At 36.9% G+C, this 15,626-nt stretch overlaps 1 protein-coding gene across 1 annotated transcript; it reads left to right on the top strand.

The window, feature by feature from the left end:
- Positions 1–3,047: 3,047 nt before the first annotated feature.
- On the top strand, positions 3,048–3,620 carry LOC122584589. Its single transcript, XM_043756660.1, has one exon. The coding sequence runs from the start codon at positions 3,048–3,050 to the stop codon at positions 3,618–3,620; it is 573 nt and encodes a 190-aa protein (XP_043612595.1).
- Positions 3,621–15,626: the final 12,006 nt, after the last annotated feature.

Below are 15,626 nucleotides of genomic sequence, written 5' to 3'. Positions count from 1 at the left end.
AAATGAGTAAAACACACTGAAATAGGCCAAATCACGTGCTTGTATCAAAATAAAAGATGTAGATAAACGAGTTAAGTTTAACCTCCAACTGGAATTACTCAAAATTACTGAAAAAAACGAAAGATATGATTTTTCTAATAAAACTGGTCAAAGCTGCATTTTTCTCTGAATATTTTATCAACTTTAACAATTTTTATCTCCTAATCCATAAGGTTCCATCAGGTCATACTTGGTGAAAAGTAATTTCAATGTGTTGTGAACTTAAAATAAAATCATGAGATTTTTCTAACAATTAGAATATCGAGAACCTTTATAAAACTTCTGATGTCACAAGCAGTGCCCATTCGGGACAGTTTGTGTTTTGATAATTTTCAAGGATACGAAACATTATCTAAAAATTCACCAAAAATTCACAAAAATACTAGATAAATATAAGTCGCAATTTAAAAATTAATCATGATGTGCATCATATCAAGGTGAGTCATAGCCCCCTTTCAAACTATTTTATGTGTTTAACTATCGGGGTGAAAAGCATGATATATAAATAAAATTGCTTTCTATATATATATGAAATGATTCTTGATATTATGATTATGAAAGGAAATTATAACGTATGTTCAATTTGATAAATGTTATATGATGAGCTTGAGTTCTGTCAACCCGTTATTTCTCGGTACACTACAATTTACTCCGAAAGGGGAGGCCTGTAGTTAGAGAGTTGCGCAATTAGGAATCGTCCACCCACCCAGAGCGTAACGGTGGAATATGATTAATCATTTGATATATTTTTCCCTCAAGAAGATTTGACAAATGAGAACTTTATAATTACCATGGATTTTGAACGTTTTAAATAACATTATGGTATTTGGGAAAAACTCGATAATATGATATGAGAACCTCAAAGCTCCTTTACGTGGACTATTATTTAAACAAGGGAACCTTCATAAAAAAGTGGAATGCTTACGTAATGAACTAGATGATCTTCAAAAAGAAATAGACAAGGATCCGTTAGATGTTTTATTGCGTGAGAAGGAGAGTGATTGTCTTAAGCGGTTTCATGAAGCTACAAACGATGAGGAATCCTTTTTGAAGCAAAAATCTAAAGTGGAGTGGCTTGCTACTGGAGATTCTAATACCTCTTATTTTCATAACTCTCTTAAATGCAGGAACCATAGAGGTCGAATAGATGTGATTAAAGACTCCCAAGGTGTGGTTTGTGAAGGAAGCGATGTTCAGAATGCGTTGGTCAAGCATTATCAGAATTTTGGGGGTGCGCGGGCGAGGTTAATTCTCAACCATCTCCTGAATTATTCACTAACGTTTTGAATGAACATTCTGCTAGTAGTATGATTCGTGAGGTAACTAATGATGAAATAAAGACGGCTATGTTTTCTATTGGTGAAAACAAGGCACCGGGGCCTGATGGGTTTACTTCGGCATTTTTTAAGAATACATGGTCGATTGTTGGTAAAGATGTCTTACTTGCTGTCCACGATTTCTTTAGAAAGGGAAAGTTATTGCCAGAAATTAATCATACATATATTGTCCTAGTTCCAAAGGTATCGACACCTTCTTCTATTAATGACTACCGACCTATTTCTTGTTGTAATGTGTTATTTAAGTGCATTAGCAAGATATTGGCTGACCGTATTAAGGATAGTTTAAAGGAGGTGGTTGGAATCAATCAATCTGCATTTGTACCAGGTAGGAGAATTTCGGATAACATACTTCTTACGCTCCTTATTATGCATAATTATCATAGAGTTTCAGGTCCTCCACGATGTTCATTCAAAGTGGATATTCAAAAGGCTTATGATACGGTTGATTGGGGGGTTTTTGCAAGCTATTTTGTTGGGATTTGGATTTCACCGGATCATGGTCAATTGGATTATGAGTTGTGTGACATCTACGTCTTTCTCTATTAGTATTAATGGACAGCTGCAAGGTTATTTTAAAGGGAAAAGAGGTCTTCGCCAAGGTGACCCAATATCACCATACTTGTTTACCCTTGTGATGGAAGTGCTCACGATGATTTTGCAACATTCAGTCTGATTAGATTCGTCTTTTCGGTTTCATAACAGGTGTGTCAAGCAAAGGATTATTAACTTGTGTTTTGCTGATGATTTATTTCTATTCTCGAGGGGTGATACAAGATCTGTGGGGGTTCTTATGAATTCATTTGATTCTTTTACCAAGATGTCAAGTTTGGTACCTAGTGTTCAGAAGAGCATCGTTTTCTTTTGTAACGTACCAGATGCAGTGAGATCATCTATCCTTAGTATCATGCCGTTTCAAGAAGGAAGACTTCCTGTAAGGTATTTGGGTGTTCCACTTATTTCGTCCAGATTATTGTAGAAGGATTGCAAGATTCTTGTTGAGCGTATGGAAAAAATAATAGGGGATTGGCGAAATAAATTCTTGTCATTTGCAGGAAGGGTGCAATTGGTTATATCGGTATTATCATCATTACATCTATACTGGGCATCTGTTTTTATACTTCCTGCTAGAATCATTAAGGACCTGGAAAAATCTATGCGAGGTTTCTTATGGTGTCAGGGTCCAATGCAACGGGGTAAGGCGAAAGTTGCTTGGAAGGATGTGTGTGTTCCAAAATATGAAGGTGGTTTGGGGATCAGGAGGATTGATGATATGAATAAGGCTTTGATGGCGTCTCATATATGGAGTATTTTAACACGCAGGTCTTCTCTGTGGGTTGAATGGGTCCATGATCATCATCTTAAAGGACGGAACTTTTGGGATATTCCTGTTCGTGCTTCTGGAAGTTGGGGTTGGCGTAAGCTACTCAAAATGAGACCTACAATTCGTAACTTTATATGGATGAAGCTAGGGAATGGTAACAGTATTTCATTCTTCCTAGTGATATTAGACGGGTTGGTTTCTCATTGAGTACGAAGGTGGCTGATTTGATCAGTAATGGGTCATGGGTATGGCCTTCTGATTGGCTGAACAAATTCCCCATTCTTCGCAATTCTCCAAGTATTACCCTATCGAATAATTGTGATAAGCTGGTTTAGAGAGCAGATGACATGGAGACTGAAGCTTCTACTTCTATCGTTTGGAACTCATTACGAAGAGTGGAACCACGTGTGGATTGGGCTGAAGCAGTTTGGTTCTCTCATTGTATTCCGCGTCATGCGTTCATGATGTGGCTTATAATGCGAAACAAACTATTGACGCAGGATAGAATATTGTTATGGAGCCCGACTCGCCGGAAGAATATGGATGTCATGTGTTGTAGCCTTTGCATTGCGGATTTTGATTCACATACTCATCTTTTTTTCAAGTGTTCCTATTCTAATCAGGTTTGGTGTCATATGCGTGGCTGGGCCAATATGCATGGTGTTCAACCTGATTGGAATTCTATTATGCAATGGCTTATAGCACGGGCTAAATCTAGATCGATTGGTAATGTCATTGGAAGGTTAGTTGTTGTTGCGTCTGCTTATTATATATGGCAGGAACGTAACAATAGAATCTTTAAAAACCATGCTCGTCCACCGGATATTTTGGCTAAATTGATACAAGATACTGTTAGATCGAGATTATGGAAGCTGAGGTTTAAGAAGACAGCTCGAGTTGTGCGCACATTAGAGGTGTGAGGTATATGTGGAGAGTTTTTATATCAAGATGGCTGATTAGTTGTCCTTTTATTAATAATGCTTGACTATGCTGTATTTTATCTATAGTGTTGGAAAAGCTAGTTTTGTTAGTTTGTTTTATGCTAGTTTTCATGTATACATATATAGGGTATGTCCTATATATGAACTAGTGTGATACTCCATCATACTAGCTTTATAATGTTTTTGGGTGTTGTTATATAAAGTCAACAGGATAATTTTCCCTTTACCCAAAAAAAACCTGCTCATATAAACAGTTCCCTTCCTAAGCAGCTGGCCATTCTTATCCATAATCTCAGTGTGCCCCATCAACCTGCACACTTCCCTGGTATTGATGCCAGAAGGAATGTCAATGGGCATCTCATTCTCATCAAAATAGTTCATCCTCAGGGCATCTCTGAGGGAATCAACAGTGATGGTGAAACTCTTGGTGCCTTGTTTAAGTGTGTGGTGGATGGACTCATCACTTTCCACATACACGGTAGTATACCAAAATTCACACAAATAATCATGGTACATTTTGCCCAGATTTCAGGTTAGGGCACCATATAAGGGACTACTTAAGAAAAAGGTATTTAACCTTCCAATAATAGATGTTGCCGAGTGATTTGTTGAGAGTTTGGTCAGCCAATTGTTCATATTTATTCTGATGGCATCGGCAGAAAGAGATGTGATTTGCCTTTTTAACATTGGCAGCAGGAGCATAGTTTGTGGCTAAGAGATTTTTGGGAGATGGTTTGGGAGCCATTTGAGATTAATGAAAATGAAATTGAAGGAATTTAAAGTTGATAAAAGAAATTTAAGAAGAGAGATGATGATGATTGGAGAGTAAATGAAGAAGGAAATAAATGAAGAAATTTGAAGATTTGGAAGTAAATGATTTTTGAGATGAAACTGAAAGTGAAGGTAAATATGGGTATTTATTGAGGAAAGAGAAAATGGAATTCAAAACGGTAAGTTTGAAAAATTTCAAAACAGTTTTGATCGGTTTTGACATCTGCATTTAATGTTTTCCATCACACATAAATGTATGACGGTTGACAACCCAAAAAAATTACCAACTTGCACTTTTTGCCTTCCCAAGGTAACAAAACCATCATTTTAAGTTGAAAAAGTCATGCCACATAAGGTGAACAGTAACTGTCCAGATAAAAATTTGTATGGTTGGCATGCACTAGCATCAAGTGTTAAAAAACATATAATGACTTGACACACAAAGACTCATTTTAATGCATCTGGAGGTTGACAAGACACTCCAGTTTCACTGGTGGATTAGGCCACTAGAATATGCACTGATGGTACAATGGAGGGACACCCAGTAAGTATCCAGATTAAACCATTCTAGTAATCCTCAAACACGCACATCAACTAACATAAACAAATGAGAGGGACACATTTACAAAGCGACTGAAGTCACTTCAAACATGCACATCAACTTATCCAATATTAATGAGAGGGACACATTTACAAGGTACTAGAAACATTTTCCAGAAAAATTTGTCCAGTGAGAAAATAAATTAATAAATTCCCCCTGAAACTTAGATATATATATAAAAAAATGTGGTCTGAGTCTTTCCCCCTGGAATGGTGATCCATAAATCTATCGGTGTAAAGATAGTATCACAAAGGCGTTCGATAGCTTTACTGGTATAGATTTATAAATCTGGAATCAAAGAACCCTGCTAGTGTCACAAAGGCGTTCATAACAAGGTTTCAGATTAAGGGTGTTCAACATTCCCAACTCACTGATAAGATTTTGAAAAGCTTTCTCATCCAAAGGTTTTGTAAATATGTCAGCAAGTTGTTTGTCAGTGGGGATGAAGTGGGTTTCAACATCATTTTTCATTACATGATCACGAATAAAATGATACCTGACATCAATGTGTTTCATCTTGGAGTGCATGACTGGATTGTTTGAGATAGCAATGGCACTGGTATTATCACAAAAGATAGGGGTCTTTGAATACTTAATACCATAATCAAGCAACTGGTGCTTCATCCAGAGTATCTGAGCACAACAACTAGCTGCAGACACATATTCTGCTTCAGCAGTGGATAAAGACACAGAAGTTTGCTTCTTACTGGTCCAGCTCACCAGTTTGCCACCAAGGAAATGACATCCACCAGTAGTGGATTTCCCGTCTATCTTACAACCTTCATGATCTGAATCTGAATAACCCATTAGATCTAAGCCTGAGCCTTTGGGATACCAAAGACCCAAACTGGGAGTACCCTTGAGGTACTTCAAAATGCGCTTTTACAGCCGCCAGATGAGATTCTTTTGGGTTAGACTGATATCTGGCACAAAGACATGTTGCAAACATTATATCTGGTCTACTGGCAGTTAAATACATTAGTGAACCAATCATGCCTCTATAGGCAGTAGTGTTCACTGGCTTCCCATCAGGGTCTATATCTATTGTTAAAGGTGCAGAAATTGGAGTTTGATTTTGAAGGTGAAGAATTCATATCAAATTTTTTAAAAATATCTCTAACATATTTTTCTTGATTAATAAAAATACCATCACTGGTTTGTTTAATCTGGAGTTCAAGAAAATATGTTAGTTCACCCATCAAACTCATTTCAAATTTTGAAGACATGATTTTTGAAAATTTCTTGCACAAGGATTCATCAGTAGAACCAAAAATAATATCATCAACATAAACTTGTACCAACAGAAGATTACCTCTTTCATGAAGAATAAATAAGGTATTGTCAATTGCACCTCTTTTGAAACCATTTTCTGATAAGTGTTTGGTCAGAGTATCATACCAGGCTCGAGGGGCTTGTCTGAGGCCATACAGTGCCTTGTCCAGACGGTATCCCCAGTGTGGATGCTTTTCATCAATGAAGCCTGGAGGTTGCTTGACATAAACTTCTTCTAATTCTCCATTATAAAATGCACTATTTACGTCCATCTGGTAGACCTTGAACTTATGATGAGCAGCAAAGGCTAAAAACATTCTGATGGCTTCTAACCTTGCTACTGGTGCAAATGATTCTTCAAAGTCAAGGTCTGTCTGAACGTACCCTTGTGCCACCAATCTTGCCTTATTTCTTATCACATGTCCATCTTCATCAACCTTATTCCTGAAGACCCATCTGGTTCCAATTGGTTCTTTCTTGCCAACTGGAGGAGGAACCAGATTCCAAACTTTATTTCTTTCGAACTGGTGAAGCTCTTCTTGCATAGCTATCACCCAGCTTGGGTCATTCATTGCCTCGTCAATCTTCTTCGGTCCAATCAGTGATAAGAAGCTGACATATAAACATTGTACACTAGAGGCACTTCTGGTCTGAACCCCTCTACTGGAGTCACCGATAATCTGGTTGATTGGGTGAGCTTTTGTCCACTTAGAGTATTGACCAGAATTGTTTCTGACAACAATATCAGTGCAGGAAATCAATTGATTTTCTGGAATGGGATCTTGCCAGACAACTTCAGCATCTGCATCAGAATCTGTAAGATCATGATTTGCATCATGAAATTCTTCATTTAAAGGCATTTCTTGAATTACTGGCTCAAAATCAATTGGATCTGATACTGGTGGTGTAGTATGAACATTTGATCCAATAACAAGTTTAGAGGGTAGTTTGAAACTTATTGAAGGATAAAATGAAGTATTACTGGGAGGTTTTTCGATTTGCACTGGTTCCAAGTCAAGATGACTGGAAACATCTTCAAATGAATCTTTATTGAAGTTGATAGGATCAGATTCACCAAAGATAATTGGATTTTCTGGGGGAGAATTAAGGGTTGGCTTTTTATTGATTGCATCATTTGACTCATCAAATGTGACATGAATTGACTCCTGGACCTTTTCCAGTCTTTTGTTGTAGACTTTGAAGGCTTTGCGAAGGGCTGAATATCCTAAGAAATATCCTTCATCAGCTTTAGCATCAAATTTGCCTAACTGACTGGAGTCGTTCAGGATGTATACAGGACATCCAAAAACGTGAAAATAACCAATATTTGGTTTTCTATTTCTTAATATTTCATAGGATGTCTTCTTATGTCTCTGCACATATACTGAGCGAATCTGGGTGTGGCAAGCAGTTGCAATTGCAATTGCTTCAGCCCAGTACATTTTGGGAAGACCAGATTCAGCAAGCATACTCCTGGCAGCTTCTATCAGCGTTCTGTTCTTTCTATCTACAACTCCATTCTGCTCTGGAGTGTGTGCTGATGAGAAATTCTAGGAGATGCCAATCTCAGTGCAGAATTTCTCCAAGGTTGCATTCTGGAACTCTGTTTCATTATCACTTCTTAACTAACACACTTTTCGCTTATATTTGAGTTCAATTTGCTTGATAAGAGCGATGACTTCAGCAACAGTTTCAAACCATTTACATAAGCTACCCGTCTGAATTTGACTTGACCATTATTTAGAACACCATATCCCTCAGTATTTCCAGAACCATCATTCCCAAAAGTAATAGAGGGTCCGTCTGAAACTACGAACTCCTCCAGCAGGGCTTACATCCGGTCATTGTCCTGCCAGCAGCGCTGTCAAGATACCAAATATATTTCTTTCGATCGCCCTGAACATCCACCAGATTATTAGTTTAAAGGTTTGCGAACCCATCGACTGATGGGTTCTCTGGATCCACAAGGATGGATCCCAGCTGGTATCTGGTTGATTTCACTTTCAAAAATAGTGGGTTTCTCAGTAAACACCACTGGAATTGACAGTTTTGAAACCTTTTTCTTTTTCTTATCAACAGGTGTGCTCAATTTTTCTTTCTTGGAAAAAGGTTTTGTATTTTGTTTAGGGCCAGATGAAGTACCCCCAAAATTGTTAATTCTTGTATTGCAACTTTGAACTTGACGAGCCAGTAGTTGAAACTGACTCTCCAGCCTTAACAAAATAGTTTCTTCAGATGACACAGCCTTTCCAAATGACTGTACTTTTGGCTTAGGTGGAGGAACAACATTCTTCTTTTTCTGAACCTGGGGTTCTTTAGAAGATGATTGAGGCAAAGGTTTATTCTGCTTAACCTTCTTGACTGGAGCATTCATCTGGGGAGCTCCAGTCTTAACCTCAGACAATTGAACAGGAGGAATAATACAAGTTTTGGGTGTTGTTGGTTCATCATAAATAGTGCTAGGTTTTAACACTTCAGGCAATCGGTCAACAACAGGTATTAATGCAGCAGCATTGACATCACCCCCCAGATATGCATGTTTTTGGGAGGGGTATTGGTTACGTGCAGCATTATAAGGTTTCTTGGTCTCAAGCCATGACTGGATAACATGTTTTTTTTTTGTTAAAATTTTTTTCCAGTTCTTCTTTTTCCTGGACCAGTTGTTCAGTAACCAAAACTTGTGCTTTAAAAGCGAGTTCAATATCTTGCAATTCTTTTAACTTTGATTGTAAATTTGCCATTTCAGAAAAATCTGTTTCAAAAGTATTTGACATTTCTGAATGAACAGTTTCCACAAAAATCAAATCATAGTTTAAAGCTTCAGCAATGTCCAATTTTAATTCAGGATCAGTTTCTTTGTTATAATCTATTACCTTCTTCATGACAATGTCCACCATCTTCCAGATGTACATCTTCTTTCACCAGATGCCCTTCATCAGCCAGAGCCATATAACAACAATCTCTTTCCTCTTCATCATCAATTGATGAGTCATCAAAGGGAACCCATTCTTCTTCAGCAACCATGCATTTATTATTATCTTTTTCTGCAGACATGAGAGCAATTTGAGCCTTAAGCTTTTTGTATTTTGATTTGTAGCTATCATCATGCTTGTTATAAGAAGTTGATGGACTAGATTGAGAGACAAACTGATTGGACTTGCACTCTTTCATGAAATGACCTTTTCTGCCACACTTAAAGCATGTCAGATTTGTCTTGTCAGTGGAAGAACTGGGTGCATTGTGTCCAGTGGGTCTGTTGGCTCTGGCTTTGAAACGGTTAAACGTTTTAGCCATCAGATCATCACTTTCAGTTTCATCACAATCTGGAGAGATATTATTCATGACTCCAGAATCCATTAATTCAGACATCATCTTCTTCATAGAAAATACATTCTCAGAAGACATTAATGTTGCACAGGGTGGTTCAGTATGACTAACCACAGGGGAACTACTGGAAGCATGATTAATAGCATCTTTTTCTGCCTCAATTCTCTGGGCTTGATTCTCTTCAGTGAATCTGAAGGCTCCATACAATGTTGACAAAGTATGGGAGTGCAAAGTTTTACCTTGTCTCAAGACCACGATCATATGAGACCATTTAGATGGATGAATATCACAAAATTTTTCAAGAAGTATATCCTTGTCTTTTTCTACTCCAAGCCCTCTCAACTGGTTTATAATACTCATAAATCTGGTGTAAGTACCAGTTAATGATTCATTGGGCAGAGCAAAAAATGACTCGTACTTCTTATTCAAAGACACTTTCCTGGTAACAATAGTGTCATCACCACCTTCAATCTGATTCACTAGTTCATCCCACATGCTTTTGGCACTGGGATAAAGCACTAGTGTGGGAATAAGAGCTTCTGGAACGGCCCCGAGGATCATGACTTTTAAAGTAGTGTCAATATTGACTAGTCTCTTTTCCTCTTCAGACCAATGTTCCTCTCTCTTTTCCCTACCAGATCTTGCTCCAGTTGGATCAAGAAGTGGATTGAGAGGACTTCTAGGAATATAGGGTCCTTCATTTAAATTTTTATCATATTCCTCTCAATACCAGTGACATGTAAAATCATCTTGGCTTTCCACGTGCCAAATTGATCACCATTCCCACTGAATTTGGGAATAGGAGTGTTTGAGTAGTGCACATGCACGTGTGGAGAAGCAGGAATAGGAGGTGGTGGTGGTGGATTATTGTTAACATGGTCAGTAGTCTGTTCAGTTTCTTTAATGGGAGGAGGTCCAGTATTTAAAGGGTTTCCTTGTGTATTCTCTGGGTTGGCCATCAAGAAAATACAGATCTAGGCAAGTATGTTAACTTATCTCTGATACCAATTGTGAAGTCCCTCACTCGATGGTTTAACCCACAAGTGTAGAACACAACAAGTCAAGTAATCACTAGATAGGACTAGTATCAAACGTCAAGTAAGCACTAGATTGGACTAGTATTACAATAAATATAAATGCAAGAATATATATAAAGTAATACGTACTTAAGCAATATAAAGATAAGCAAGTAAAGTGAATGGTGAGACACAATGTAATTTTCAAGTGTATTTTATTTATTGATGTTAAATAAAATACAAGGTTGTTGTGGAACAAGATATTACAAAGTAAGTATCTAAACAACCTATGAATTACAAGTGATCTAATTTTGCTAAATAAACTCCTTGATCGAAATACTTAAAGTTGTGAAGTAAAACTGTTTAGATCGAGAGTATTTAAGCAAAGTACAAGAATAAAGTCACATGATAGTGACTTGTCTTCGAATTAACCAACCACCTTTACATGCGTGTAAGGCTTTTAACAAAGGACAAATGGATTGTCTGGGTAAAGGCATGTAAAGGCATAAAGTCAATTCCTCGTAATCAGTGTTCAGACTTGTAAGGTCTAGAACACTGACAAGGACTCCAGTCAGGAGATCTGGTAAGTCTTCCAGTGAGCTCCGCTATTTGTTAGACATCTTTCTTCAGACTTCAGTCTTCGATTTCAGTGAGAATGTTCTTCAGTGGAAAGATCTTGACTAGAGTGAAGACCAGTGAACAAGTCTGGTGAAATCCAAATTCCTATACAAGTAAGTTGTTCACTGGTATTGGAAAAGTCGTCAATGGGAAAATTAAAATGGAAGATGGTTGACTTAAAGCCACTAAGGCTAGGGGTCCCTTGAGAAACTAATCTATTTGTGAATGTGCAGGAGCTACTAAGGAAAACTGCAGGTTTATGGTTTGTCAATAGTGGAAGCTCCAGGCACATTATGGAAGACAAGGGTCTAGTGACAGAGTTACTCCTATCAAAGGATCGTATGTCTGTTTTGTTGATTCCAAAGGCGGAAAAATTTCCGGGGTTGGAAGAGTTGTAAATGGAAGCATTTTAATTAATAATGCCAATTTTGTTGAAAAACAGGGTCAAGACTCTTTACTAGGTGTACAGATGTCAGAGAAGGACTTAGAAAAGGAAAAAGTCTATCTTACACATTATACATTGAAGGGTAGTGATCGGGTTTTTACCGAGAGAATTTTCGAAAGACTGTTTTCCTCGGGTTTTGATTGACAAAGTGTGGAGTGTTGAAGTTAGCCAAGAGAATCGCACTCGTGTTCATCCAAGGGTTGTGCCCCTTGTCTTGACTTCTGAACAAGAAGAGATATGCAGATCTCATGAACAAGCTATAAAGGACTTTGAAGATCGGTTAGATGAAAGGAGAAGGAAACTCCGTGAAACTGATGATCATTGCTCCAAGAAAACATGTTCTAATTAGTTTTATTATTTGTTATGTTTTCAAAAAATTTGTGATAGATAGAATACTATAGAAGATCATGACTAGATGATGATCTATAGCATTTTTTTAATCTTTGTTATGTTTATGTTATATTATTGGATATGTTTTATGTTTGTTCCAGAAGTGCACTAGTTTAATCACAGGGATGAAGAAATTGGTGTTCTTGAGGAAAGAGACATAAGTGGATGTTGATAGCTTTTAAGCCTACTTAATTGTTCTTTAAAATTGCTCAGTTCAGTGATACCATTATATGATGTATCGATAGGCACAAAGTACCAAGGTTTCCTTATAATCTGAACTTTAATGTATACAATATTCTTATGGGAAACATATTCAGATATATGGCTTGAGAATGCCTGCTTTTCAAATGATTAGATGTGGTCCTTAAATCTTGCGAAAGATCTTGCATTGTATTTATGTATATTTGGTCGTTATATAGAAGGTCTCGGGTACATACATGCGTATGTATTGCTCTTTCGGATGTATATTTATGACAAGATATGCAAATATCTAATAAATCTTTTGAAAATTATGGAGCAAATGTGGCCTTTGAGATTCAGACAAGTAAGTCCTTGGGGTGTCTATATATACCTAGCCTACCTAAAGCTTCCAACTTGGGATAGGTTGTTAGAAAGTTCGCTACACGGTCTCATCGAAAGTCACGGGTTTCCATAAGCGCTTTAAATGATGTCACAAATATGCAAGTACTTAGCATTATGCAATGTTGGGTATATTTCCGTACGATGAGTCAAGTTATGTCGCTCTGCGTGTGAGGAATCACCAACCTGTCACCGCTGACTTGATTCTTAAAGACCATCTCCCTGAAGTTGCCAAATGTCTTAATCTTAGTGCTTGTGTCGATTGTGGGAGTATACCTGAATGTGGGTCACGTAAGTTCGTAAACTTGATTAAGTGGCATATTAGGCTACTCGGGTTATATGGTGACTGTCCTTGGCCAGGGTATGTCGAAAGTGTCACAAACCAAAAGGAAACTGGAAGTACCGAGTGTTTAAGAGGATAAACTGTAAGGTCCTATGGTTGCGTGGATCATAATAAGACGTGATTCGTTATGTCAAGAATGCGGAATCCTCTTGAGATAACTAGATTGCTATTGCCTTTTGTCGATTAATGAGCAATTAACCAACCTAAGGTCACACATGAAGTAGTAATTCGTGTAGAAGAACACACGAACAATAAAGCAACTTAATTCGTAAATTCGTCAAAAGTTCATTACTAATTTTCGTGAATTAGTGTTGTATTTTTACTAATAAGGTTTTGGTTCGTGTGGGCTTAGGCCTTAATTGAAGTATTAAGCCCCATTAATCAACCAATCGATCTGCCTCGTGCTGGCAATCCTTCATGCTGATGACGTCAGCACGAGGGTCATCCCTTTGGTTCTCATTTGACTTTGTTTGACCTATACATAATATCCAACCATCGTTTAAGTATTCCACGACACTTATAAACATTGGTTCTATGTTCTTGTACCGGCAAATCAATATATAACACACAAACACAAAACAAAACATAAACAGATATAATATTGAAGTTCAAACGTAATCATTAAATACCAACAAAAGTTCTTATTTAAATGATTACAACACAGTTCATAAACATAAACGATAATCAAATCTATGTTGCTATTGTCACACAAATCTGCATCTACAGACTCCCCTTGACAGTTGCAACTAGATTTCTTTAAAGTCTTTGAACTTCCAAGTTATCCATTAAACAAAAGTCTTGTGTTATTCGCATGAATTCTCTTTTGTAAAGCGAGAATGTTGCGATAGCGCCTTTCTTCAACTCTCCAAAAATTCACTGCTGAACAAGGTATATTCAAAAGTCTTCTCTGATCACCTCTTAACAAGTTGACAACCTGCATCGGATCATACATGCATAGCAACATTTGTTTCTTTGAATCATCAACAAACATTTGTGCTTTGCCTGACTTGATATCTATCTGCCAAAATGTCATTGTTGTCAGCATATCTTGATCCCTTTTTGATAGCGGGAACCTTCTTAACACATTTAATCTTTCTCTGGACAAACCGAAATGTGTCATCTGGATTCTTAATCTTCTTCGGTGTAGGCTTAATCAACCTATCTTCTGGCTTCAGACCTCTATCACTAAAATTCCAAATTCTTTCATCTCTGAATCTATTCCAGTAGAAATCCGCAAGTCCATTTATTGAAGATAAACAAACCATCTTCTTCCCAAGTCTAACAAATCAGAATCACTGAGAGAGTGGAAATGTCTTTAACTCATTGACAAATACTGGCATCCTTCTTTTCTCTTGATAACAAATAACTCAATTCTTTGATCATAGAACCAACTTTGTATCACTGAGAAATACTTAGGTGCATCCTTGTCTGAGATAAACTCCCAAAACATTGATGGCTTATACGTATCACGCATTACCAAACAAGTATGTCCTATATAACCTGGAATCAGTCTATTGATAATAAACTCAGGATCTTGCTGCACCAGAGGTATATTAAATCTTCCAAGATCAACCTCTCGTGTAGCATATATATTCCATAATAGATCAATATATTATCATGTCCTTCATCTACTATATTTGCAGATACAGCAAACCTCAAATTTGTTGCATTCCTAGGTTCATCTGGACTTTCTCTGATTGGATTAAGATTGAGATGTTCTACTTCAGCTACCGGTTCAACTTGAAAGACTTCATTTTCATTAAGACAGGATCAAAGTCATAAGGTATATCAAGTAACCTTTTCCTATCAACTTCTGAAATAATGAACTCTCCTTCTTCCAAATCTTCATCATTGATACTGTCTAAGTCATCCTCAGCATCAAGATCATCCAATGCACCTATCCTTTGAAGCTTATCTGCAATTTTAACAATTCAAATATGCAAAGACAAAGAACATAAAACATAAGTCAAGACATAATAAATAGTATAAATACATAAAAAAATTAAAATAAATAATACTATATCATAAATATAATGTAACAATTACATTAATACTTATCTTATAATCTTTATCTATTTTAACTTACAAGAATAATATTATATCATAATATAATGTATTACTTAATACATTCATATTTATCTTATAATCATTATTACATCTAAAGTGCACAAATCATTAACATTAAGGTTCATAATCCGAATCTGACTCTGACTCTGAAGAAGTATGAGTTAACCCTGACCGTTCTTTCATTTGATCCCTAAGTGATCCTGGATCATATAATCATCATAATCCATAATCTCTGCTCTAGCTCTCATATGAGCCTGTGGATCATAGCCCAATCTCTTTCTAGTCTATGCACAATCAATGGGTGCAAATCTGACTCTGTGATTACAAACACAGTTCCAAAACATAAACGATAATCAAATCTATGTTGTATTGTCACACAAATCTGCATCTACACAACATATTGGTAATCGTTTTGGATCACTGTTCCTAACTAATAATAAGAGATTTATTTCTCATGTGGGCTTATGTAACATGCTAAGCTGATCTAATCAATGCAGTACTTTAGCTCTTGTAACTATGATTATTCGTTTATGTTCGTGTGTTGTTTATGTGTGGT

This window comes from Erigeron canadensis, unplaced genomic scaffold (genome assembly GCF_010389155.1).
Source record: "Erigeron canadensis isolate Cc75 unplaced genomic scaffold, C_canadensis_v1 Conyza_canadensis_unscaffolded:49, whole genome shotgun sequence".
NCBI lineage: Eukaryota > Viridiplantae > Streptophyta > Magnoliopsida > Asterales > Asteraceae > Erigeron > Erigeron canadensis.
Note: the sequence above shows the minus strand (reverse complement) of the source record. Positions and strands in the feature narration are given on the sequence as shown.